The sequence below is a fragment of the Dipodomys spectabilis genome, unplaced genomic scaffold, assembly GCF_019054845.1.
Source record: "Dipodomys spectabilis isolate Male_0828 unplaced genomic scaffold, ASM1905484v1 ptg000067l, whole genome shotgun sequence".
NCBI lineage: Eukaryota > Metazoa > Chordata > Mammalia > Rodentia > Heteromyidae > Dipodomys > Dipodomys spectabilis.
Genome location: NW_024870744.1, coordinates 7498720 through 7522324, shown reverse-complemented (window position 1 = coordinate 7522324; position 23605 = coordinate 7498720). Strand labels below are relative to the sequence as shown.

Genomic DNA, 23605 nt, shown 5'->3' with positions numbered 1-23605 from the left:
CCCCATGCGCTTCCCCCTGAGAACCCCTCCCCCATGCTCTTCCCCTTGAGAACCCCTCCCCCATGCTCTTCCACCTGAGAACCCCTCCCCCATGCGCTTCCCCCTGAGAACCCTCCCCCATGCTCTTCCCCCTGAGAACCCCTCCCCCATGCTCTTCCCCCTGAGAACCTCTCCCCCATTCTCTTCCCCCTGAGAACCCCTCCCCCATGCTCTTCCCCCTGAGACCCTCTCCCCCATGCTCTTCCACCTGAGAACCCCACTCCATGCTCTCCCCCCTGAGAACCCCCATGCTCTTCCCCCCTGAGAACCCCTCCCCCATGCTCTTCCCCTTGAGAACCCCTCCCCCATGCTCTTCCACCTGAGAACCCCTCCCCCATGCGCTTCCCCCTGAGAACCCCTCCCCCATGCTCTTCCCCCTGAGAACCCCTCCCCCATGCGCTTCCACCTGAGAACCCCTCCCCCATGCTCTTCCCCCTGAGAACCCCTCCCCTGCTCTTCCCCCCGAGAACCCCTCCCCCATGCTCTTCCCCCTGAGAACCTCTCCCCCATGCTCTTCCCCCTGAGAACCTCTCCCCCATGCTCTTCCCCCTGAGAACCTCTCCCCCATGCTCTTCCCCCTGAGAACCTCTCCCCCATGCTCTTCCTCCTGAGAACCTCTCCCCCATGCTCTTCCTCCTGAGAACCTCTCCCCCATGCTCTTCCACTCTGAGACTCCCCCCCCCGCCCCCCTGCTTCTGCCCCAGACGACTACGTCCACATCTCCAGCAAGCCTTGCGACCTGCACTGCACCACGGTGGACGGGCAGCGGCAGCTCATGGTCCCCGCCCGCGACGGCACGTCTTGCAAGCTCACAGACCTTCGAGGGGTTTGCGTGTCTGGAAAATGTGAGGTTGTTAAACATTGTAGCAAAAGTATGTGTGTTCTCGCTGTGCGGCCGCCGCCTGGCTGTCCAGGGCGGCGACGGCCCCAGGGCCCGGCCATAGCGCCCCCCCAGCAGCCTCTCCCTCCACTTCCTGCAGCCCATCGGCTGTGACGGGGTGCTCTTCTCCACCCACACGCTGGACAAGTGTGGTGTCTGCCAGGGCGACGGGAGCAGCTGCACCCACGTGACCGGCAACTACCGCAAGGGCAACGCCCATCTAGGTAAGGGCAGGCCGCCGCCCGCCTCCCACCTCCCTGCCACTCTCCAGCGGCTTCTTCCCTTCCTGGGCTACCTGCTTCGGGCCAGGGTTCAGGTAGGCTAGCTGGGTGCTCTGATAGGTCTTCTCTGGTCAGCACTCAGTGGGCACTTGGCATGGAGGTCATGTTTTACCTTTCAGGTAGGCTGCAGGGAAGTGTGACTACCATCCTTAAAAGAAAGAGAGAGAAAGAAGCCAGGCTCTGGTGCTCACGCCTGTCATCCCAGCTATTCAGGAGGCTGAGATCTGAGGATCGTGGTTCAAAGCCAGCCCAGGCAGGAAAGGCTATGAGACTCCAATCAACTACCAAAAAGCCAGAAGTGGAGGTCTGGCTGAAATGGTAGAGCGCTAGCCTTGAGTAAAAGAGCTCAGGCACAGGGCCCAAGCCCCGAGTTCACATGCCATGACTGAGCTCTCTCAGGGGGGTGGGGAGAGAGAGAAAGAAAGAGAGACACAGAGAGAGACAGAGAAACTGAGGCCTGGGTCCCAGGCTTGGAGCTAAGAGACTTGACTCATGCTGAGTTCTGGTCATGAATCTTAAATCCCAATTCTGCCTGGGCTGTGGATTGACCCCAGCTAGAGAGGGACCTGTCTCTCTCCAAAGCTGTGATTCTTGGTCCTATGTTTGCATCCAGCTCTGGTGTGGCCCTCTGCGGGTCTGAGGGTCTCTGTGTGACAGGCCTTCACACTTTTGTCTTTAAAATAATGTTATTATAAAGGGGGGCTGGGAAGGTGGCTTAGCGGTGGAGTGCTTGCCTAGCATGCATGAAACCCTGGGTTCGATTCCTCAGCACCACATACACAGAAAAAGGCGGGAAGTAGCATTGTGGCTCAAATGGTAAAGGGCTAACCTCAAGCAAAAAAGAAGCAGGGACAGTGCCCAGGCTCTGAGTTCAAGCCTCAGGTCTGGCAAAAAAATAAAGTTATTATTAAGGTGATGTATAGAGGGCTGGCAGCTTCATAAGTCAGGTAAGGAGTCCATTTCTGTCTGGACAGCATCATCCATCTTCATTTTTGGAAAGATGTCATTCAGATCACTTAGTACGCCGAGTCTCCGGAAATGCGTGTAGAGTTGAGCTGGGCTACCGTGACCTCCAGGTGGGAGAGGGTAGCGCAGCTTGAAACTCACCCAGCGGGTGAGGAAACAGGCCAGGAGTGGCAATTCTCGACTTCGGGTCTTCCAGGAGGGCCCGCTGAGCCTGAACTAGTGGGTTCAGGAGGCCAAGAATGTGGCCAGCCCTACATGAGGAGTGTTTGGGACAGCACGGGCTACAGGAGGCCCTGTGGGGGTCCTGGAGAGGGGTCGTGCCGATGTGGAACTGAGGGAGAGGCGTGCTGGACTGAGGATAGGGCTGGGGAGAAGAGAGCGTTGAGCAAGGCGGCTAGACGGGGGTAAATGGTGTACCAGGTGCCATGGACAGAGGCTCTTCTGGGGAGGAGCACAGCAATGCTGACCCTGTTCCTCCCTCCCTTCCACACACCTGTTTGTACAGCTTCCCGCTGGATACGGCACATGGGACAGGGAACCAGTGCCTGGACCGCACCTCTTTGAGTGCCCAATACCCAGTGCCCAGGGCTGTTCCCTAGCAGAGCCCCTATTAGCTGGGGCTAACAGAAAAGCCATCCCAGCTCATTCTGCTGGGTGCGCCCCCCCCACTCCCCTCCGGGCCGGCATGGAGCCAAGTCTGGCCTGCGTTAACTCATTCAGACCTGGTGCTGTTGTTTTTGCTACTGGCAGGGACTAGTATTTTTGGCCAGAGCTACAAAGACAAGCTGAGGAATAAAGTGATCTAAGGTCCCACAGACATGAGGACTGAGTTGGGTTTGAACACGGGCTCCAGCCTGGCTTTGGGGGTCAGTGGTTCTAGCTGGACCACACTCCTTCCCGGAGAGCCCACGTTCATTTGCCAAGAGGAGGCCTGTGCTGAATGCTTGAGAGCCTTGTGAGCTCCTTGCTGACTGAACATTTAAAATGTGTGTCCGCATTCACATCCATGGTATTTAGGAGAAAGCAACAGTTTCTTAATTCTGCACCTCGTAAGGGTTTTATCTCAAGATGGAAATGCTGTCAGTGTTGGTATCACGAGCCTCATGCCTGCTGTGGACCCAGGGGTACCATCTTGATAGTTTACCACACACCACCGTAGGAGAGTTTGCAGATCAGCACCCCCGCTGACCCCCAAAGAGCCCATGGGAGACATTTACTAGAGCTGCTGGCCGTGAGGGTCAGGTCAGGATCTTCTGACACTATAGGATGGGGGGTGGGGGTCAGGAGCAGCTTGCTTCCGGCGGCAGATACATGCAGGCTCCCAGGAGGGTAGCATGGCCCTAGCACACCCACAAGTACTGAGACCCCCCTTCCCCCCACCGTGCTTTTCCAGCCTAGGGCTCGTTAGCTTCTCTCCCCTCCAAGATGGATCCCACTGCCCCACCACTCCTGGTAACCCTTCTTCCTTCCCCAGGCCCCTCCCCCAAGACGCTAGGTCCTTATTTGGGGGTCTCTATGGTTGCCTCTCACTTACCTGGAAGCCCGGATGACAGGCTCTGAGCCGGTGGACGGTGCCCTCGTGGGCCCTGGCACACCAGCAGGGCCTGTGGGGTGTCCAGGTCCTGTGTGTGGGTCTCCTGTGTTTTCTCACACCATGCTCGGGCGCCCCAAGCTAGGATAAGATGGCATTTAGCAGTATTGGCGTGGCAGGGGTGCTGGTGGCACGTGACGCTGTAGCCTGTGGCGGACAGTGTGGTCTCTCCGTACAGATGAAGAAATGGAGGCCCAGGGCTCCAGCGATAGCCCGGGGCCCTGCAGGCAGGGCAGCACTGAACACAGCATATTGAAGGTCTTTGTGGTCCCTGTGGTCCCTCAGGAAGAGCTGGGGTGGGCAGGCCTGGTGGGGTGAGCACATGGCCTTGGAGGGAGGGTGAGCCTGGGGTGGGGGCCGGCCTCCAGGAAAGGACGGCTGGGGGCATCTGCACAGCTGTGTGTGTGTGTGTGTGTGTGTGTGTGTGTGTGTGTGTGTGTGTGTGTGTGTGTAAGGGCAGCCCTTGGGCTTCCTGGAGCTCAGGGGATGGTGGGTTCCACTCACCTGCGAGGTAGAGCTGCCTGCTGAGCCTCCCCGGAGGTGCTGCTTCCGCTGAAGGCTTTGCTTCCTGACATCCCCAGGTTACTCTCTGGTGACCCACATCCCAGCTGGTGCCCGAGATATCCAGATTGTAGAGAGGAAGAAGTCGGCCGATGTGCTGGGTACGTAAGTGGGGCCTGGGGCCGGCTCATGGGTGGGGAAGGGGCAGCCGACCCCGCGTCTCTTCTTGGGTCATGCCAGTGCTGCCCCAGAGCCACAGGGGCAGCGTGGGGAAGCCCTGTCCTCACGGCTGCTGGACATCAACGACTGAGCTCCCTGTTGCGAAGAAGCCTGAATTTGGCAGAAATTAGGGGAAGTGGCGTGTCCCTGGGGTGAGGGGTGAGGAAGCAGAGTTGGCCAGTCCAAGGTCACGAGCCAGTTCAAGGTCACATACAGCAGAAAGCAGACATCCATGGGGACCCCAGCTCGGGAAGCTCAGGCCGCCGCCTTGAGGATTCTGAAGTGCTGCCCGCGGGTCCCCTCTTGGGGACACTATTTGGATGAGTTCTCTTAAGCTGGGCATTGACCTGGTCATGTGGTGGGTCCACAGCCCTGTGCCCTGCCCCCCTCACGGTGGCTGAGCCTGTGCGATGGCAGGCGGGTGCTGACTACGAGCGGCTCTGAGGCTGGCCCTGCCCTGGGATGGCAGGCTGGGGCTCAGGCTACGTCCGTTTCCCCAGCACGGGCCCAGCCCTATCTCAATAGCACACTCCCAGTCTGCCTGCCTAGCCCCCACCTCAGGTGGCGGCATCTGTGTGAGTGCCAGGCTTGGGGAGCCAGGCCTGGAAAGGGGGAAGATCGTGCAGAAAAGTACTCAGGTTGGAGCTCAGCCTTGGGCTCTCAGCCTAGACCCCTGAGGGCCAGCCCTCCGCACAGCCCCAGCAGGCCAGCACATGGCTGGCCACAGGCCCAGCACCCCGGGGCCTGTGGTGGGCCGAGCGTGGGGAGCCAGGCTTCTGGCCAGGCCGGTTGCTCTGTCACTTGCTGGCTGGCCCTGAGGGGAGGCCAGGAAACACTGTGTTCTCTGAGCTGGCTGCAGAGCTCTCGCTCTTGAAACGGACTTGTGGACATGCCGAGGGCAGGCTTGGAGCGCTGGGAAAGCCACAGGAAGGAAGGCCCTTACTGTCAGGAAACAGGTTTTGGACGTGGGCACAAACCTGGAAGCTGCACCGGGGCAGCCAGGCTCAGAACTTGGACTTCGGGATCCTGTCTTGACGGTATTACGTGAAGGGTATTTCTCAAGCAGGCGCGGCTGCTTGTTGCGTCTGTCTGATAATGAATCAATGGCCCCGGCTCCTCTGTTCGTAGAGTATCGGGAACGTTGGAAGCCGAATGCACTGCTCTGGCGGGCCAGTTCCTGGAACTGGCTCTAAGGACGCCCTTTGGAAGACACAGTGTCCCCAGTGCCGAGCCAGCCTCCTCCCCTCTGTCCCCAGTCCTGGAGGCTTTGCTCACACTCCAGAACCCCGGGGAGGACCAGCTCCCAGGCCAATTGTTGGTTGGCAGGAAATGGGCTGCTGTGGCTCAGGACTATGGCCTTGGCACATTTTTTCTTCTCCTGAGCCTCTAGCTGTGTCTCCCTGGAAGTGTCCTCCACACCTGCCTCCTGGGGAGGGTGACAGGAAGTGCCCAGGACATGCACTTGCCTGACCGGGCTCCCAGTAGGATGGATTGATGGGTGACAGGAAGCCCTGTCACACCAGCAGGGCTTAAGATACCATTGAAAAGACAAAGCTGGCCGGAGCTGGCGGCTCACGCCTGTAATCCTAGCTACCCAGGAGGCTGAGATCTGAGGATCAGCGTTTGAAGCCAGCTTGGGAGGGCAAATCCAAGAAACTTTTTTTGTTGTTGTTAGTTGGGGGGCTTGAACTCTGCCTGGGCGCTGTCCCTCAGCTCTTCAGCTCAAGGCTAGCACTCTACCACTTGAGCCACCGCACCACTTCCAGCCTTTTCTGTTTATGTGGTGCTGAGGAATCAAACTCAGGGCTTCATGCATGCAAGGCAAGCACTCTACCACTGAGCCACCTTCCCAGCTGAGAAACTCTTACCTACACTTAACCAACAAAAAGCCAGAAGTGAGCCAGGTGCCAGTGGCTCATGCCTGTGATCCTAGCTACTCAGGAGGCTGAGATCTGAGGATTTTGGTTCAAAGCCAGCCTGGGCAGGAAAGTCTGTGAGATTCTTATCTCCAATTAACCACCAGAAAATCAGAAGTGGCTCTGTGGCTCAAGTGGTAGAGCACTAGCCTTGAGCTGAAGAGCTCAGGGACAGTGCTCAGACCCAGAGTTCAAGCCCCATGACTGACCAAAAAATAAAGGAAGAAGTGGAACTGTGGCTCAAGTGGTAGAGCACCAGCCTTGAGCTTAAGTGAGAGCATGAAGCTCTGACTTCAAACCCCAGTACTAGCACACTGAAAAAAAAAGAAGAAGGAAAGGAAAGGAAGGGAAGGGAAGGGAAGGGAAGGGAAGGACAGAGCTTGTCACTGTGAAGTGGTCCCCAGAAAGGGTTCAGTGGACGGCACCCCAGGGGCTCCCTGGGAGCCTTGGATAACACATGCTCCTCACATCCAAGTGGAGGGGCCGGGGTGGTGCCTGGTCTGGGGTCCACGGCGGGGCTGCACTGCCCAGCTGACCGACCCTCCCGGTCCACACTGGCCACTTGGCCGCTATGCTAGCTCATCACCCTGCAGTCCCTCAGCCCTGTGGAAGCAGCCAGAAAAGCGGGCCCAGGCATTTCTGCCAGCTATTCCAGCCATCCAGACTGGCCTGTAGTTGTTTATTTTAGGCTGATAAGAAAGTGTGTTTGCGTCTCCCCAGCCTTCACTGGCTAGGGCCCCAGGCTGTCCCTGGGCAGAGTGTCTCTCTGAGCCTCTGTGACACTGAGCTTCCTGTCTTCAGGGGGTCAGGCAGGGGCTGGCTACTCCCTGTGTCCATGGCAGGGGCTCCTCCCTGCCCCTCAGTCCTCCCTTGGCCCGGCCCACGTGACCAGGAGGCTCTGTCTTTGCAGCTCTTGCAGATGAAGCTGGCTTCTACTTCTTCAATGGCAACTACAAGGTGGACAGCCCCAAGAACTTCAACATCGCCGGCACCGTGGTCAAGTACCGGCGGCCCATGGACGTGTATGAGACCGGCATCGAGTATATCGTGGCGCAGGGACCCACGAACCAGGGCCTGAACGTCATGGTGAGTGTGCCCGGGTTCAAAGGACGGCGGCCCTGCTGAGGGCATGCACGAGGCTGCCTGGCGCTGCCTGGGGGCGGGGCGGGGAGGGGCACCGGCCATCCCACCCACTCACTGGCCACTTCCTCCTTCACTCCTTCACTCTGATGTCCATTGGCTCGTGCGGTCGCCCATGGACGTGTTCATTCATGACTTCCTTCATTTGCTCGCTCACTCACTCCTTCACGCTCTCACTCATCCATATTTCATTTATTCATTCACCCCTCCCTTGTATACCATTGTGGGGACCACACCCCCTTTCCCCTTTGGATTGGCCTTTTGGGAGGTACTGGACGCTCAGGACAAGACATAGACCCATGTCTCATTCGAAGTTGGGGGGTTTATGCCCCTCCAGTTCTGTACTGCCCTTATTGATATTGTGCTGAGGACCAGGGCAGCGGGGGCTCCGAGTTCTCCCAGGATGCTTCCTCAGGGTTTCTTGCAGGCAGGAAGAGTTGGGCTCCTATGCACAGCTCACCACAAAGCATGCATTGTTCCAGCTCAGTGCTCCAGCCCCAAGGACACGTGGACACACAGAGGGCTTATCCCTGAAATCAGGGATGTGCTCTTTAAGGCCCGCTTGCTCCCAAGGAGGCCGAGGGAGTGGCAGTGACAGAATGCAGCCCTCAAGTCCTGTTGCCAGATCTCACATAGTGGGCTTGGGAGCTTCAGGCTGTAGATGCAGAAACTCAGAAGGGAAGTGATTTACTTGCATGGTGGTGGATGCTAAGAGGTATATCTCAGCCTGTAACCTTAGTTCCATGCTAGTTCTGCCTTTGCTAAAGCCACCTGTCTACTTCTCTGGAGGTCCCAGAATCTCATGGACCAAATATCTGTGCCCATCTAGCCTTTCCTGCCTGGGGTACACTGGCTTCTTGCTGGGGAAGCTATGCCGAAGGTCAGGGTAGCCAGGAAACAGGCTATGGGGTGGCATGCGTGCGTAAGAGGCCTTGATAGGGGAGGGAAAGACTGAACTGGACAGAGGGGGATTGTTGGGCTGTGGTGCAGTGCTAGGAGGGGCTGAAGCCTATCCTGCTGGATCAGTGTTACCTCAGGCTGAAGCTGGGACATGGTGCACTTACTGGGTGTTGTTACCCCCTCAGGGAAGGCGATGGCCTTGGGAGAGAACTCCCTTTGCTTAGGGAAATGGCTGGAGCACAGTGGGATGTCCATGGTGGCTCAGCCCTTGTGCTGTTTGGATGGAGCCACGCAGGAGGAAAGCAGGGGGCGGGGGAACTGCAGCTGGTCTGGGGACGGTGCTGGCACATGCCGTATTCCTTTTTTCTACCTGTTTCAAACCCTCCTAAGCTCTGCTAGTACCTTTGTTAGTCTTGGTGGCTTCTCTGGTTAGGAGACCCTGGTCTCCCTGTCCCCAACCCCAGGCTACTGCCCTCATCTGGTCCTCATCCATCAGGGCAGCAAGATACCAAGAGAGGCCCCAGGTCGCAGCTCCCTTCATGTCCTGATGAGGCTCCATTACCCGCTTTCCACCAGGGTGCTCACTCCTTTCACCTCCTGGGTGCTGGTCTCTTGGCACAGTGTCCGAACATACCAGGTGGTAGTTGTAGCTCTCTGGCCTCCAACTTTCATCCCTCTGCCTCTGCTGGGATTATAGGTGTGTACCGCAGTGTCTAGCCATAGCTTACGCTTTGAGGAGATTTCTGCTCTGTCTCTTGGTGGCAGTTAGTGTCCCCCTCCCAGTCGTCCCCAGGCATCTGGAGCATAGTCCTGAGCGCTGTAGAATGGGAAACTCGAAGTCTCCAAGTAGCTGCCCTCTTCCCAGACTCACAGAGTCTGCCCGCTGGGGTCCCAGCACCATGGTTGGTTTAAGTGTGTCCCTCATGGATAATACAAGGCTCAAAGTTCTCGTATGTTATGTCATCTCCGAGCGGATGCATGACCTCATCTCCCACTGCTATTGGCTGGCCTGTTGTGCGTGATAAGAAGTTTCCTTTGCACTGCTGTGTTGCGTGGCACCCTGCCTCAGAGCATCAGCTCCCCTGTGAGCCCTCGGAGACCAGGGCTGGCCCTTGTCGGTGGGCAGAGCTGTTCTGCCCACAGTGTTGCATGGCTGTTGGATGCTTCTGACCTGATGGGCGCGTCTCGGTAGGTCCTGCACTAACTAACGGAGGCAATCAAGACCCACAGGTACGCCATTTCCTGCGCAACCAGCCCAGCCCTTGCCAATCCCATGCTGACAACTTACTCTTCCATGTTTTCCCTCACGGTGTTTTTTCAAGACCTCACCCCACCCCACGAGTGCTTTAGTCTTGAGGCAGTGTTCACTTTCCGCTCACACCAAGCCGACCCATCTCTGAATCACACCTGGCCACTTTTCCTTATCCTTGCTGGGACACTAGAGTCTCCCCCCCCCCCCCCCCCACATTACTCTAAGGTGCAGCCCTGTGATGTGCGAGACACGCTGCGCAGGAATCCTGGACGATGGCAGTTTGGGGCACTTGCTTGTGCTGCTTTCTTGTGGCCTGGGTTTGCCTGATCCTGGGCACAGCATGAGGGACTGCGTAACTGTGAGGAGCTGACAGACTCACTGTGTAGCATTCAGGCCTGGCTGCGTGGGTTCAAGGCTGTCCTGCAGTTAAAGGCGTCTGTCTTTGGCAGTCCTTGTAGCCAGAAGTGCTTTTTCAAATGATGTCTATTTTCCTGCTGCAATGGCTTGGCCTGGCTCCAGGGCTCAGGGCTGATGTTAGGGGCTTGTAGTAATTCCATGGGACACCTTCCCCGCCTCCCCTATATGGCTGCCCCTGTCTGCTGGCTACCATGGCTCAAGTAGCTGGCTGTGTATACCACACCCTGGGCCTCTGCAGAGCCCTCTCTGCTCAAGACCCACTCCAAGCTGTGGCTTTTTATTTTGGTGACAATACTAGGGCTTGAACTCAGGACCAGAGGTCTGTCCCTTAGCTTTTTTGGTCAAGGTTGGTATACTACCCCTTGAGCCATACCTCCATTTCTGTTTTTGTTGTTGTTGTTGTTTTTTGGCGGGTTAATGGGAGATAAGAGTCTCCAGGACCATTTCTAGTTGGGCTGACTTTCAATTGCGATCCTCAGATCTCAGCCTCCCAAGTAGCTAGGATTACAAGTGTGATCCACTAGCATCTGGCTGAAGCTGACAGCTGTTGATGTCACCTTACATGCAGATTGGATGGATGTTCCTAGATATGCTAGCTCCTGAATCCTTCCTCATGGTGGAGGCTATGAGCTGCAATAACTTGCCTTTCCTCTCTGAGAGAACATCCCTCAAGGGAACATTCCCCAAACGGGACCCTGATACTCTCCCTATTGGAGTTTGCGGTACCAACTCGACACAGGATTAGATCTCTGGTGCTCTGAGCTCAGGGGCTCCACTGTGAACCAGTGCCTCTTCTTACTGGAAGAGCACAGTGCCATCCGTGTGAACTAGTGCAGCCTCCTCCAGCATGACGGCCCGGCTTCCAGAGCCCGGCCAGCCCATCTGCAGTGTGGCCAGGAAAGGAAGTTACTGTAGATTGGGGTTGCGATGCATACATGATCCAGGGCTGCTCTGGGCCTTCTCCCTCATAGGGGGAAAAAGAGCCTATTTGTCAGGTCAATGGCCATGAATGCCTCAATCCAAGGCTCACGATCTGTTCTGGGAAAAACACCTGCTCTTCCGGGCTTGTAGTGCCCCTCTGGCCTCTGATGGCAGGTGCTAGGGTGCTCTTACCATTGGGGGTGGTGAGTTGTGATGGGTTCCCCCCCACTACGCGTCCTTCAGGTGACAAGCATGACACTCACTGCTGGCTGCCGTCCCCCAGGATGGGACACTTAGACTCACTCTCCTGGCCTGAGCAGTGGCCTCCGTTCGCCCTGCCCCCAGTGACTGACCGTCCCGACGCTGAAGGTCTAGGAGTCAATGTGAGCCTTGTGCTAACAGCCAGTTATGCGTTTAGGGACAAGGGAGTGTGTGGACACACTGAGAGTAGACCAGGGCCACAGCTCCACCATTCTGACCACCCCAACGCTTGCTCAGGGATGGGGGTAATGATGGTAGCTTGGAGCCCACAGTTAGCATGGACAGCTGGGGCCTCGCAGCAGGGACAGTTAACCAAGTGAAGAGCCTTGAGGCCTTTGCGGGGGAAGAGCTGGGGGATCCTTGCCATTTAAAGTGGTGGGTTCTTGCTAGGGAGTTAGGTGCGCTGTCATTCACACTCCATGTGGCCCTGGAAAGTGTCTCAGTTGACGGCAGAGGGCTGAGCAGCTGATTTCTGCCTCCTGCTCATCCACTCTGGGTTTCTTGCATAGATTGAGAAGGACACTTTCTGGTCCATTGCTCTATTGCTGTTCATGTACCGGTCATGACTGTGGGCCAGGCCCTGGCTCCTATACCTGCCACACTGCTGCCTGTGACAATTGTATATGTCTTGCTGCATCATTTTGGCCACTCCTAATGGGAAAGAATGACCCCTTTCCCAGGCCCAGGAGATTCAGGGCAATCTGAGAGCTCATGTTTTTCCAGTATCTTGACTTGAACTCCTACATCCCAAGTTCTAAGGTCCTGCTCTCCTGGTCTGACTCTGTCCTGGTTCTAGTAGTCCCAGTAAGGATAAGAAGGCAGGCTGCTCAGACGTCTTCCTTCCACGTTGCTGTCCTCTAGCTGTAAGACATGAGAGATTCCTCATGGACCATCCTGCCGGCCTGATGGCTTAGCTCTGGAGAGGTGATTGGTGGAGATGCTCCTCTTCAGCCATCTTTCTCTAGTGCGTTGGCTTCTGTGGCCCTTTGCGGCTCAGCGCACATATTCTCAGCCCTCTCTGATGCCCCTGAGATCTTGGCTTAAGGAGCATTTCTCTCACTGATGTCCTGGCTGGGCACTCGTCAGCCTCCTGAAGACACATGGCTGCCCTTGGGGGTTGGATGGCGCTCAGTGAGCCCAGTGCACTCTGGGTGGGTGGGTTCTTGTGGCCTCAGAAACAGCTGCTTGTGCAAGCCCATTTAACCAGTTAATTAATACCGGTACTGAGGCTGGAGCTCAGGGCCTGGGCACTGTCCCTTGAGCTTTATTTGTTACAAGGTTGGTCTTCTTTCACTTGAGCCACGCCTCCATTTTTGGCTTTTTGGTAGTTGACTGGAGTCTCAGGAACTTTCCTGCTCAGGTTGGCTTTGAACCATGATCCTCAGATCTCAGCCTCTTCAGTAGCTAGGATTACAGACACGAGCCACAGGTGCCCAGCTCTAAGCCCATTTTAGACTCTGCTTCTGAAGACTTCTCCTAGGCTGAGGGCAGGGCTTCCGGGAGGGGCTGCAGGAGCCCTCCTGGGAACAGCCTAGCTGCCTTGACCAATCCACAGACACTCTATGGCCAGCTGGTCTCAGGCATTGTCTGACATTGAGGAAGAGTGCTTTGCTACCCGCCCCCCCCCCCCCGACACATAACGGCTCCCCAGGGAGGTCTGGGGGTCGAGAATGGGAGCAGTGGTGCTACTGCTTAGGATTTCTGGCCTGTGGTGTCAGTAACATGCAAGCTAAACAATTCTGCCTGGATTGAGCCCCCCTGTGCCTGAGCCGTAGCTGCCCCCGGGCCTGGGACCAGGCTGTGCTCAGGGGTTAAGAGTGATTCCCCAGGATGGACTCCCCAGTGGCCAGAGCAGCCTGAGGGGCTGGAGTGAGGAAGCGGCCAGGTCCCACTTCTCCTCCTCCCCAGGTATGGAACCAGAATGGCAAGAGCCCCTCCATCACCTTCGAGTACACGCTGCTGCAGCCTCCGCATGCACACCGCCTGCAGCCCGTCTACTACAGCTTCTCGGAGCCCGCCTCGGAGAGCACGGAGAGCCAGGAGCTGGATGGCGCCATGCTGGGCTTCATGCGGCACAATGGCTCGCTGTACGGCCAGGCCTCCGCGGAACGGCTGAGCCTGGACAACCGGCTCTTCGGACCCCGGAGCCCCGAGGTGGAGCTGGGCCTGACTCGGGGCCAGGAGACCAACGAGGTGTGCCAGCCCGCCAGCGGAGGAGCCTGCGAGGGGCCCCCCAGGAGCAAGGGCTTTCGAGGTGACCAAGAGGAATGTGGGGGGAGGGGAGGAGACTTGAGGGGGCGGGGCTCCAGTCCCCTTGGAAGTTGGCAGGAGAGGCCACTCTGGGCTGAGATGTACAAGTGTGCTTTTGTGTCTGTGGGAGGCTGGTTCTAGAATCCTCTGAGATACCAAAAACAACACACACAAAGATGTCATATGCGCGTATCCTCTCTACAACCCTCCATGGATGTCGACTGCATACCTGAGCCAAGTTGGAGGCTACGCAATATTGTCGGGCTCTGTTGTTTTGGTGTCTGTTCTGTACAGAGGCAAATTTGTTTCCAAATATTTGTGATGCTGCAATCAGAGGATCTGCGGGGACAGAGCTGGCTGTAAATGGTTCTCAGAGTCTGAAGGAGGAGCGTGGGACTTAGAGAGTCTCCACCTCTATCCTGGAGACTCGACTCAAACCCAGCTTCTCTCTCCTCTGCCTGGAGTTTTCACACAGCCTGCTCCGTGTGTGTGTGTGTGTGTGTGTGTGTGTGTGTGTGTGTGTGTCTGTCTGTCTGCCTGCCTGTCTGTTGGGGGCAGTGCTTCTCCAATCCCTATAAAGACCCATCAAATTTCTCTCTAGGTGAAACTGAGTGCTTCCTTGCCCAGAACCCTGCCTTCTGGGAGCTTCTTAGTTTTCTTGCCCGGTGGAGCCATTCTTACTACATAATTGATTTATTATACAGAGGATTCATAGAGAAGGCAAATTCACGTAGCAGTAGCTGCTTGCGTTGACCCATTCGTCTCTCTCTCTCTGTCTCTCTCTGTCTCTCTCTCTCTGTCTCTCTGTCTCTGTCTCTGTCTCTGCAGACCACAACGCCACCGGGGCAGCTCTCTCAGGGGACAAAGATGACCAAGAGGTAGATGCCCATTTCACCTCCCAGGAGTTTCTCTCTGCTAACGCCATCTCTGCCCAGCTCTCGAGCCCAGGCTCTGACTCGAAGGAGTTCACCCTCAATGAGACCGTCAACAGCATTTTTGCCCAGGGCGCCCCCAGGAGCTCTCCGGCTGAGAGCCTCTATGTGGATTACGAGGAGAACCAGGGGGCTGCCGCCTACTTGCTCAATGGATCCTATCTGGAGCTGAGCAGCGACAGGGTCACCAACAGCTCTTCGGAGGCCCCGTTCCCCAACAGCAGTGCCAGCTTCCCCGCTGTGGCTGGGAACAGGACTCACAAGGCCAGGTAAAAGATAAATCCTTTCCCTTGCCCCATCCAGGCTGGGTCCTGTCAGGGGAAGGGAGTCTGACCAGGGCTCGGGCGCTGGCGGTCAGTGGGTCCCCCTCCAGCCACCCTGTGACTAGGCATGGGCGGGCTGCAGCATGTCTTTCCTGATCATGGGGCCCGTGGGTCTTGGGGTTCCATCAGCTGTGACTCCTGGTCATGGTGTTGGTACTGGAAATGGTCAGCTGACAGTTCTGGGTGCACCTGGTGAACTGGGGATGGGCTTAGCACCAGCTATGCATGGATCCTAGAGTAGTCACTCTCAGCTTTAGGCTACTGAGGTCTCAGAGAGGGAGAAGGGGGCTAAGCAACACCATCAAGTTCACAGTTTGGCGACTTGGGGTACTGGGACTCTAAGTCTGGCCAGTCATTGAATACATGGCTCCTCAAAGGCAGAGCCTTTGCACCTTTGCTGTCCCTCTGGACCAACCAGAGGGATGGCGAGGTCCCCAGGGCTCCAAGGCTTCATGGCCATGGGCAGCTCAGGGTTAGGAACAAGGTTGCAGCCACAGCTGGGATGGGTCTGCGGAAGTATGCTAGGCCCGGTCCAGTGGGGCCTAGCTGCAGCTGGGACAAGTGAACCTCCATCGCTGGGAGACACCTGGACCATCAGGGGCAGGCCTGGGGAGGACAGAGGACCAAGCCCACGGGGCCAGGGTCGCTGGGGAGCAGGGGTCCCTACCCTGTTGAGTCAGTACTGTAGGATGGTTCTTGGTAGCAGTGCCCTGGGCCGAGGGTGGCCTGTTCTCCACGTACCGCTGGGTTGGAGCTTGGGCAGTCACTGAACTCTGGGCTGAAGAAACCCAGGTGTGTAGCCGGACTGTTGTGAACAGCTGGGCCGGGCTTGGTGGCCTTTGGTTTGGGTAGGGCTTCAGGCTAGCAAAGCCAGGAGCTTCGGCTTTGTTTGTGTGAAGTCCTTTGACTTTGAGCACGAGGGGAACCTGGCCAGGAGGTGTGAGTCCTCGGGACGTGGGCAGCTGGATTTGGTGGGAGATTTGGGGATCTCTCTTGAGAGAGTGGGGTTTGGGTCTTATTACCCATCCCCGAGGGCTGAGAGCAGCACAATGAGTCAGGGCCCACAGGTCCTACGCCCTCTCTCATCTCCAACTGCCCTCAGAGAACCGGGTACACTGGGGTGCTGCTATCATGAGCTCTCGAGGGAGTTCTTCTTTTCCCAGGGTTGGCTGCCCATCTTCCCCAGAGCATGCGCAAAGGTTACGAGGGCTGAAGCCCCGGCCTGGAAGACCTCTGTTTGCAGGACCAGGTGTCTGTCCCAGGGTCTGCTCTGTGTGTGTGTGTGTGTGTGTGTGTGTACGCATGTGTGGTTGGCAGGCAAGATCGTCAAAGTCAGAAGGCTGCTGTGCGCCTCACTGGTCCCTCCCATGTTCTCAGCTCTGTCTCTGATCTTCTATGTGAGCCTCACTCATCCCTTCCTCGGGGCAGAAGAGATGACAGTCTGGCTGTGCATGGGATACAGTGAGGACTGAGACATGGAAGGTGCTAGTAACAGAGTGAGCCTCCGAGGTCAGGGAGGGACTGTTTCTGACCTATAGCCAGGACAGTGAAGGCACCAAGCATCCAGTGCTCTGTACCGGTTGGGAGGTGACACAGAGGCCCCCTCTTTTATTCGGTGTATGGCATGGGACCCACAGGGGTCTGTGGGGTCTAGTGGAAAGGCAGCTGACACAATGGGAGCTGGATCCACCTCCGTCCTTCAGGGGGCCTCAGTTTCCCTTCGCTCAGCAGAGTTTGTCAGAGGCCTGTCAGCTCAGACACACAAGTGTTCGAATCCTCTAGCCACGTCTTGAAGCATCTCTCCTGCCCGCCCCTCCCCCAGCCCCACAGGAGGATACAATCGTTTGTCAACACTCAGAAAGGGCCCGCCTCGGAGTGAGGTGGCCAGGCTGTCATCAAAGGATGCTGCTGCTGGTGGGGACCCAAAGATGGTCTGGGCAGATAAAGGGCTGAGGGAGGCCGTGGGGGAAACTACCAGGCCAAAATAGCCGCGTCTCGGCCAGTTGTCCAAACACAGGAAGTCGTGTCTGCTCGGGGAGCGGGAGAAATCAAAGGGGTGGCCCAGAACGGAAGGGTTATTTTCATCTTCTCAGAAATGCTTCAGACAATCAAGGGAGGGGCCGTCACCAGACTCGACTTTGGGGACAAGCGTCTGAGACACAGAGGCGCACAGCCCTTTCTGAAGCCTTGGGTGTGTGTTGGGGGGAAGGGCGAGGGGGGAAAGGCAGAAAGACATTTGTGGTTCATTTATAAACAAACATGGTCATTTCAGAGCTTCTGTGGCCCCCGGGGATTTCAGGAGTCTGTGTCCTGCCAGGCACTGGGCAGACGCTTCGAGTCTGGCACAAGCTGAGGGACAGTGGCATCCTTCCAGACTGAGGGGTAGGGGAGGTAGGCGGGGGGGGGTTCCGGGGTGTGTTGCCTACTGATGCTCCTTCCAAGAAGGGAACCTGTTAGGCTCTGTACTGTTGTGTCAATATATGCAGGGTTTTGTTCCAGAAGGACATATGCTTCGGCCCACGTTGCACACGTGCTGGCGGGAGTGTGAGCGTGACTGTGTGTGTGTGTGAGCGCGCGCACGCAGCCCCTCCAGAAATACTTCTGGGGCTTAAAATCCAAAGGGTTATTTTGAACCCGGCGGCTCTCTTGAGTCAGGAATGAGTCACGCTGGCTGCTGGCTCAGGGTGTGTAATTAGATAAAGATGGCGGGGTAGAGGACACGGATCGCATCTTTCCCTCTGTTTTTGTTCTTGGGGGAGAATTGTTGAAGTCAGGGTGGGGATGGTAGGGAGACCCAATCAGCCAAGCTCCGTGCCTTCGGAATCAAGCTCTAGGGACTCGTTTTCAGGGTTCTTCCTGCCCTGGGAGGATCGCCTACCCTGGGTCCCCCCCCCCCCGCCCCCTCAGGAGTGCCAGGCTTTCACAGATGCCTTCTGAGACGGCTGATGATTCCCATCTGGACGTTTCCGTTTGTCCCTGGGAGGCAGGGAAAGGCTTCCCCTTCCTTGAGCACAGACTCCTGGTTTGAAGTCCCCATCTCCCTCCCTCATTCTGTCCACCACCTCCTCCCGGCTTCCAGGAACCCATTACCCACGCTCCTGCTGGCAGATCGTTTCCTGGGTTCTCAGAGCGTGGTGTGTTATCTGGGCACCCCTCGGGCCTCTCCTGGGAACGAAGCCGGAGTAGAGTGCAGGCGCAGTGCTCACAGAATGGACCAGAAAGTACTTTAGAATGTAACACCCTATCACGCTTTGCTTACCGGACCCCAGGGCCCGGGACCTGAGAAAAAGGATTGGCCCAGGTTGAAGTTGTGAGAAGAGCATCCTCTGGCCAGCTCCCCTGGCTTCCAAGGGAAGCGGTGTTGGGTGGTGTGGATGGTGGAATGTCCAGGGAACTCAAGGCCCGTGGGAGCTGCTGTAGACGGGGTCAGCTCTCCTTCTCCTGTCTTTAGCTCTGGTGGCGACGGGACCCTGTGGGCTGTGATTTGTTTGAGGGCCGTGTCTTAGAGCAGATACCCTGGGCTGAGGGAGCGGCCATGTAACTTCTCTCCTTCCCTACTGTGTCCCAGATACTTCTGCATGGCGGGTACTGAGGCATGCCCAGGCCCACGGGCTGGCTCAAAGCAGCCAGCAGTCCTTGACAGGAAGAGCCCTAGCTGGGGGCTGGCTGGGCCCCCAGGTGCCGCTTGCCTCCGAGTGGGTCGGTGCACACAGGGCTGATCTGAGCGGCTGCAGCCGTCTGCAGCTCATAATTGGAATTTCACTCGTTGGGGGCTGAATGGCTAGTGTCTCAATGCAATCAGCATCCCAGCTGAAGAGACTTCTAGAACATTCTCAGCACCTAGGTGCCTTTGAGGTTTGGGGAATAGGAAGGAAGAGCCCCCAGGCTCTTGAGAATGGAGGCCCAGCTCCCCTCCCTCCTGCCCGCCCTGTGTGTCTCTGTTTCAGGACCAGGCCCAAGGCGCGCAAGCAAGGTGTGAGTCCAGCCGACATGTACCGGTGGAAGCTCTCATCCCAGGAGCCCTGCAGTGCCACCTGCACCACAGGTACAGGCCCCAGGTGCCTTAGCCCACCTCCATGGTGACTGGGGTTTGGCATGGGGCGGGAACAGCATCCTGAGAGGAAGAAGGTGGAGAGGGTGGACACATTTGGTTAGTGAGCATGTGCATGGGCTTTGGACTCACACGCGTCAGGCTGCAGGGTCAGCCACCTGACCTGGGACGCTGGCCTCGGCCACCAGGGGCTGAGGCTGTATCTGCTGCCACCATAGTTCCCTCCCAAGGCATCCTGGCAGGTCAAATGTCAGACCTAGGACCAGGCACAGGGGCACTGGAGATCCTGAAGGCCACGCCAGGGTCATTCTGTGTGCACCTTTGGGATTCCGTTTGACAGCCCCTTGCTGCCCCTCCATGCCTCGGATGCCTCCTGACCACCCAGCAGCCTTTAGTAAATGAGAATCTGGATTCCTGGTGTCCTCTGCCCAGCGAGGATGCCAGCAGCTTGTGCCCTGCAGCTCTGGTCAGAGGCCCACTAGAGGGGGGTGTGGCCCTGTCTGCTCTGAGAAGCAGGGATCTTCACGTCCAGTGCCCACAGGCCCTGCCCCTGAGTGTGCTGTGGCTGCCCTGTGGGGGAGCCCCCATTCTTGAGGGGAACAGCCCTCATAGGATGTCTGATAAGCCATTGGCAGAGTGCTTCCATTTTCTGTCTGCGGGACAGGATGTGTCTCACCTTGGAGTTGGTTGTGGGGACCAACACAAACTAAGAAGCCATCTGTCCTGGGCACGGAGGCCTCTCCCTATAATCTTACTCACTCAGGAGGCTGAGATCCAAGGATTCAAAGCCACCCCAGGCAGACATAGCTGAGAGACTCTGATTTCCAAGGAATCTGCAAAAAAGCCAGGAAAGGAAAAGCCAAGCAAGAGTGAGGCCCTGAGTTTCAGCCCAGTGCCCCTGTCACGTTCCTAGCCCAGCCAGCACGCATCCTTGCTGCGTTCACTGCAGCATCGGGAAAGCCCAGGGGTTGCTCCTGACCCAGCTTCTTCCAGGCCAGCCTGAGAGGAGCCAGGCCACTGGGAGGCTTTGCCGGAGCTGTGGAGGCTGAGGTGGATGCACTCTGGACTCCTCCAGCCGTCCTGGCCATGGGACTCAGTGTGTGCTGGGATTATGGAAACCATCTGAGAGCATCTTCTGGACCTCACTGGCTGGGAAAATGGTGTCACTTGAGGCATCTCCAGGTGGAAGCAGCCTCGGGGACGAGGGGCCTGATGGACACGCCCAGGGTGGATAGGATGACTTCTTGGCGTGCCGGGAATGACCAGGAGAGGGCACTGGGTCTGTTTGGTGGGGCCCAAGGTACAGAGCAGGACAAAGGACAAAGGAGATGAGAGACAGGAGGAGTGTCCAGGACTGGACACTAGGGGAGGCCCAGCCCAGCTGAGTGGCCTCGGGCAGAAAGGGCGATGCTAGGTGCTCACTGAGGCTGTCTCGGCCCTCCCAGAGCAGAGCTGTGCTGGAGGCTCCACACAGCTAACCACCTGGCAGCTATGGAGGTACCTATTGGAGGGGCGGCCTTGCCAGGCCAGGGCAAGATGGGGTTTTCCAGCCGTGCGGGGTAGTGGCATCCGCAGATGTCTGGTGAAGGGTTACCAGTGCCCCACGCTGGGCCCAGGCTTGTCAGGTCCAGGGAGCAAACCTCGACCACACCCCAGCTTTGACTGTCCATCTCGATTGTTTCTTGGAAATGGCAGCAGTGTTAGCAGATAAGTGAGACTCGGCTTGGGGTTCAGGTGGCGGTGTCCAAACTGTCCCAGCTCTGATTCTCTGGGGCCCAGTGCTCGGAGCAGGGCCCGAGCCCTGCTTGGGAAGGGGAGGACCTGGTTATTTCACATGCTGGGCTCTAGGCCCGCTCTTGTTGAAAAAGAGAGAGCATGCTGTCGCTTGGAGATTCCAGAAGCTTAGTTCCCAAGATGTATAGGAAAAGGTGTCCAGAAAGTTGACATTTTGGTTCTCACGGCCTTCCTGGAAGATTGTGAAAGGGGTGGAGCAAGCCGAGTCCTGCGGAGTCGGGCGGGCGTCTGAGTCTCCACTTCCTGAGGAAGAGCCTCGTAATCAGGCCCCCAGGGAGCGTGCACAAGCCCCTGCTTTGTACTGGGCCCCAGAGCCGGGTGTCTCTGGGGCTTGGAACATTCTAGGTGGACCTGGCCAGGAAACTGCCGCCCCCTCAGGGCAGACGGAAGACTTGCACAGCCTGGTGCTGGTGGAGAGGAACTAGTCATTGCTTGTCCTTTATGGAAAAGAGAAAAACCACGTGGGAGGCTGTCACCCAGCTCTGTTGATCCATCCAGGCCCAGTCTTGGAGAGGCAGCTGCCACTGGCGCTCAGACATCCCGAAGAGAGAGACAGTGGCGCTCCCTCAGGGCACTGGCAACCCCAAGAAACCAGTCTCTCCTTCTCCTTCTCTCCTCCCTCCTCCCTCTCTCTGACTCTCCCCCATCCCCACACCACCACCACCATCATCATCACCACCACCACCATCACCACCACCACCATCACCATCACCACCACCACCATCACCATCATCACCACCACCACCACCACCACCATCACCACCACCACCACCACCACCACCACCATCACCATCACCACTACCATCACCACCACCACCACCACCACCACCATCACCACCATCACCACCATCACCATTACCACCACCACCACCACCACCACCACCATCACCACCACCACCACCATCACCACCACCACCACCACCACCACCACCACCACCATCACCACCACCACCACCATCACCACCACCACCACCACCACCACCATCACCACCACCACCACCACCATCACCATCATCACCACCACCATCACCACACCACCACCACCACCACCACCATCACCACCACCATCATCACCACCATCACCATCACCATCACCACCACCACCATCACCACCACCACCACCACCACCACCATCACCACCACCACCACCACCATCACCACACCACCACCACCACCACCACCACCACCACCATCACCATCACCACCACCACCATCACCATCATCACCATCACCACCATCATTACCACCACCACCATCACCACCACCACCACCATCACCACCACCACCATCACCACCACCACCACCATCACCACCACCACCATCACCACCACCACCACCATCACCACCACCACCACCACCATCACCACCACCACCATCACCACCACCACCACCACCACCACCACCACCACCACCACCACCATCACCACCACTACCACCACCATCACCACCACCACCACCACCATCACCACCACCACCACCACTACCACCACCATCACCACCACCACCACTACCATCACCACCACCATCACCACCATCACCACCACCATCATCACCATCACCACCATCACCACCACCATCACCACCACCACCACCACCATCACCACCACCATCACCACCACCACCATCACCACCACTACCACCACCATCATCACCACCACCACCACCATCACCACCACCACCACCACCACCATCACCACCACCACCATCACCACCACTACCACCACCACACCACCACCATCACCACCACCACCATCACCACCACCACCACTACCATCACCTGGCACCCACAGCCCCTCATGGTCTCTCCCATACCAACAACCCTTCTGAATCCCCCCGGCTCCCTGGGGGAGCGCGCCCACAAGCCCGCTCACACCTGGATGTAGTAGGAAGCCCAGGGAGTCAGGAGACAGGGTGTGGTCCAGGAATCTACGTGGCTAGGTGGCGGCTGGCCCTCTGATTCTGTCCTCCTAATGGGATTTCTAGAGTCCCAGGGAGCCCAGGAAGATGGACACACCCAGAAATGATGAACGGTAGAGCTAGGGGGTCCCCCTCTGTGGGGAGGCTGTTGAGTATGTGGGTGTCAGGGACACCTGGCTCTATTTGCCTCCACACCTCTTTAAAGGCTGATTCCAGTTTACGTAAAGCCCAGAGCTGGTGATGGGTGAACCGGGTGGCGGGCCTGGGCTGGACTGGGGATGGGAAGAGAGGTCAGATCCTGGGATTGGCAGGGAGAGAGGCCTGTAGAGCTACCTCACCGTGAGCCAAGCTGGCACGCTCACCACCCCTGCCCGAGCCAGGCAGCAGGGCTGAGAGGTCCTGTGATTCGCCCAGGTCAGAGGGCTGGCCTGCTGGCATCCAAGGCGCTAACCACCAGGATCACAGCCTCTTCCCTCGTCTGAACCCAGGGGTCATGTCCGCATACGCCATGTGTGTCCGCTATGACGGTGTGGAGGTGGATGACAGCCACTGTGATGCCCTGACCCGCCCTGAGCCTGTCCACGAGTTCTGTGTTGGAAGGGAGTGCCAGCCAAGGTACCAGCCCCTGAGGGCCTGGCAGAGAGAGGGAGAGGAGAGCGAGAGGGGGAGAGGGAGAGAGAGGGGGGAAGAGAGGGAGGGAGGGAAAGGGAGAGAGGTGGAGGGAGAGAGGGAGGGAGGAAGAGAGGGAGAGGGAGAGAGAGAGTGGGGGAGAGGGAGAAAGGGAGGGGAGAGAGAGGGGGAGAGGGAGAGAGGGGGGAGAGAGGGAGGGAGGGAAAGGGAGAGTGGGGGAGAGGGAGAGAGGGAGGAGAGAGAGAGGGGGAGAGGGAGAGAGAGAGGGCAGAGAGAGGGAGGGAGAGAGAGAGAGGGAGAGGGAGGAGAGAGAGGGAGAGAGAGGGAGGGGAGAGAGGGGGAGAGGGAGAAAGAAAGGGAGGGAGAGAGGGAGAGGGAGAGAGAATGTGGGTGAGAGGGAGAGAGGGAGAGAGAGAGAAAGAAT

At 57.6% G+C, this 23605-nt stretch overlaps 1 protein-coding gene across 1 annotated transcript in view; it reads left to right on the top strand.

The window, feature by feature from the left end:
- Adamtsl2 (ADAMTS like 2) overlaps positions 1-23605 on the top strand; it is a 40612-nt gene that overhangs the window by 6146 nt on the left and 10861 nt on the right. Inside the window, exons 6-13 of the mRNA XM_042680923.1 lie at positions 744-889; positions 1020-1143; positions 4339-4419; positions 7304-7479; positions 13193-13538; positions 14363-14735; positions 18737-18834; positions 23040-23166. Of these exons, the coding sequence (XP_042536857.1) occupies positions 744-889; positions 1020-1143; positions 4339-4419; positions 7304-7479; positions 13193-13538; positions 14363-14735; positions 18737-18834; positions 23040-23166 (1471 nt within the window). The remainder of the gene's footprint in view (positions 1-743; positions 890-1019; positions 1144-4338; positions 4420-7303; positions 7480-13192; positions 13539-14362; positions 14736-18736; positions 18835-23039; positions 23167-23605) is intronic.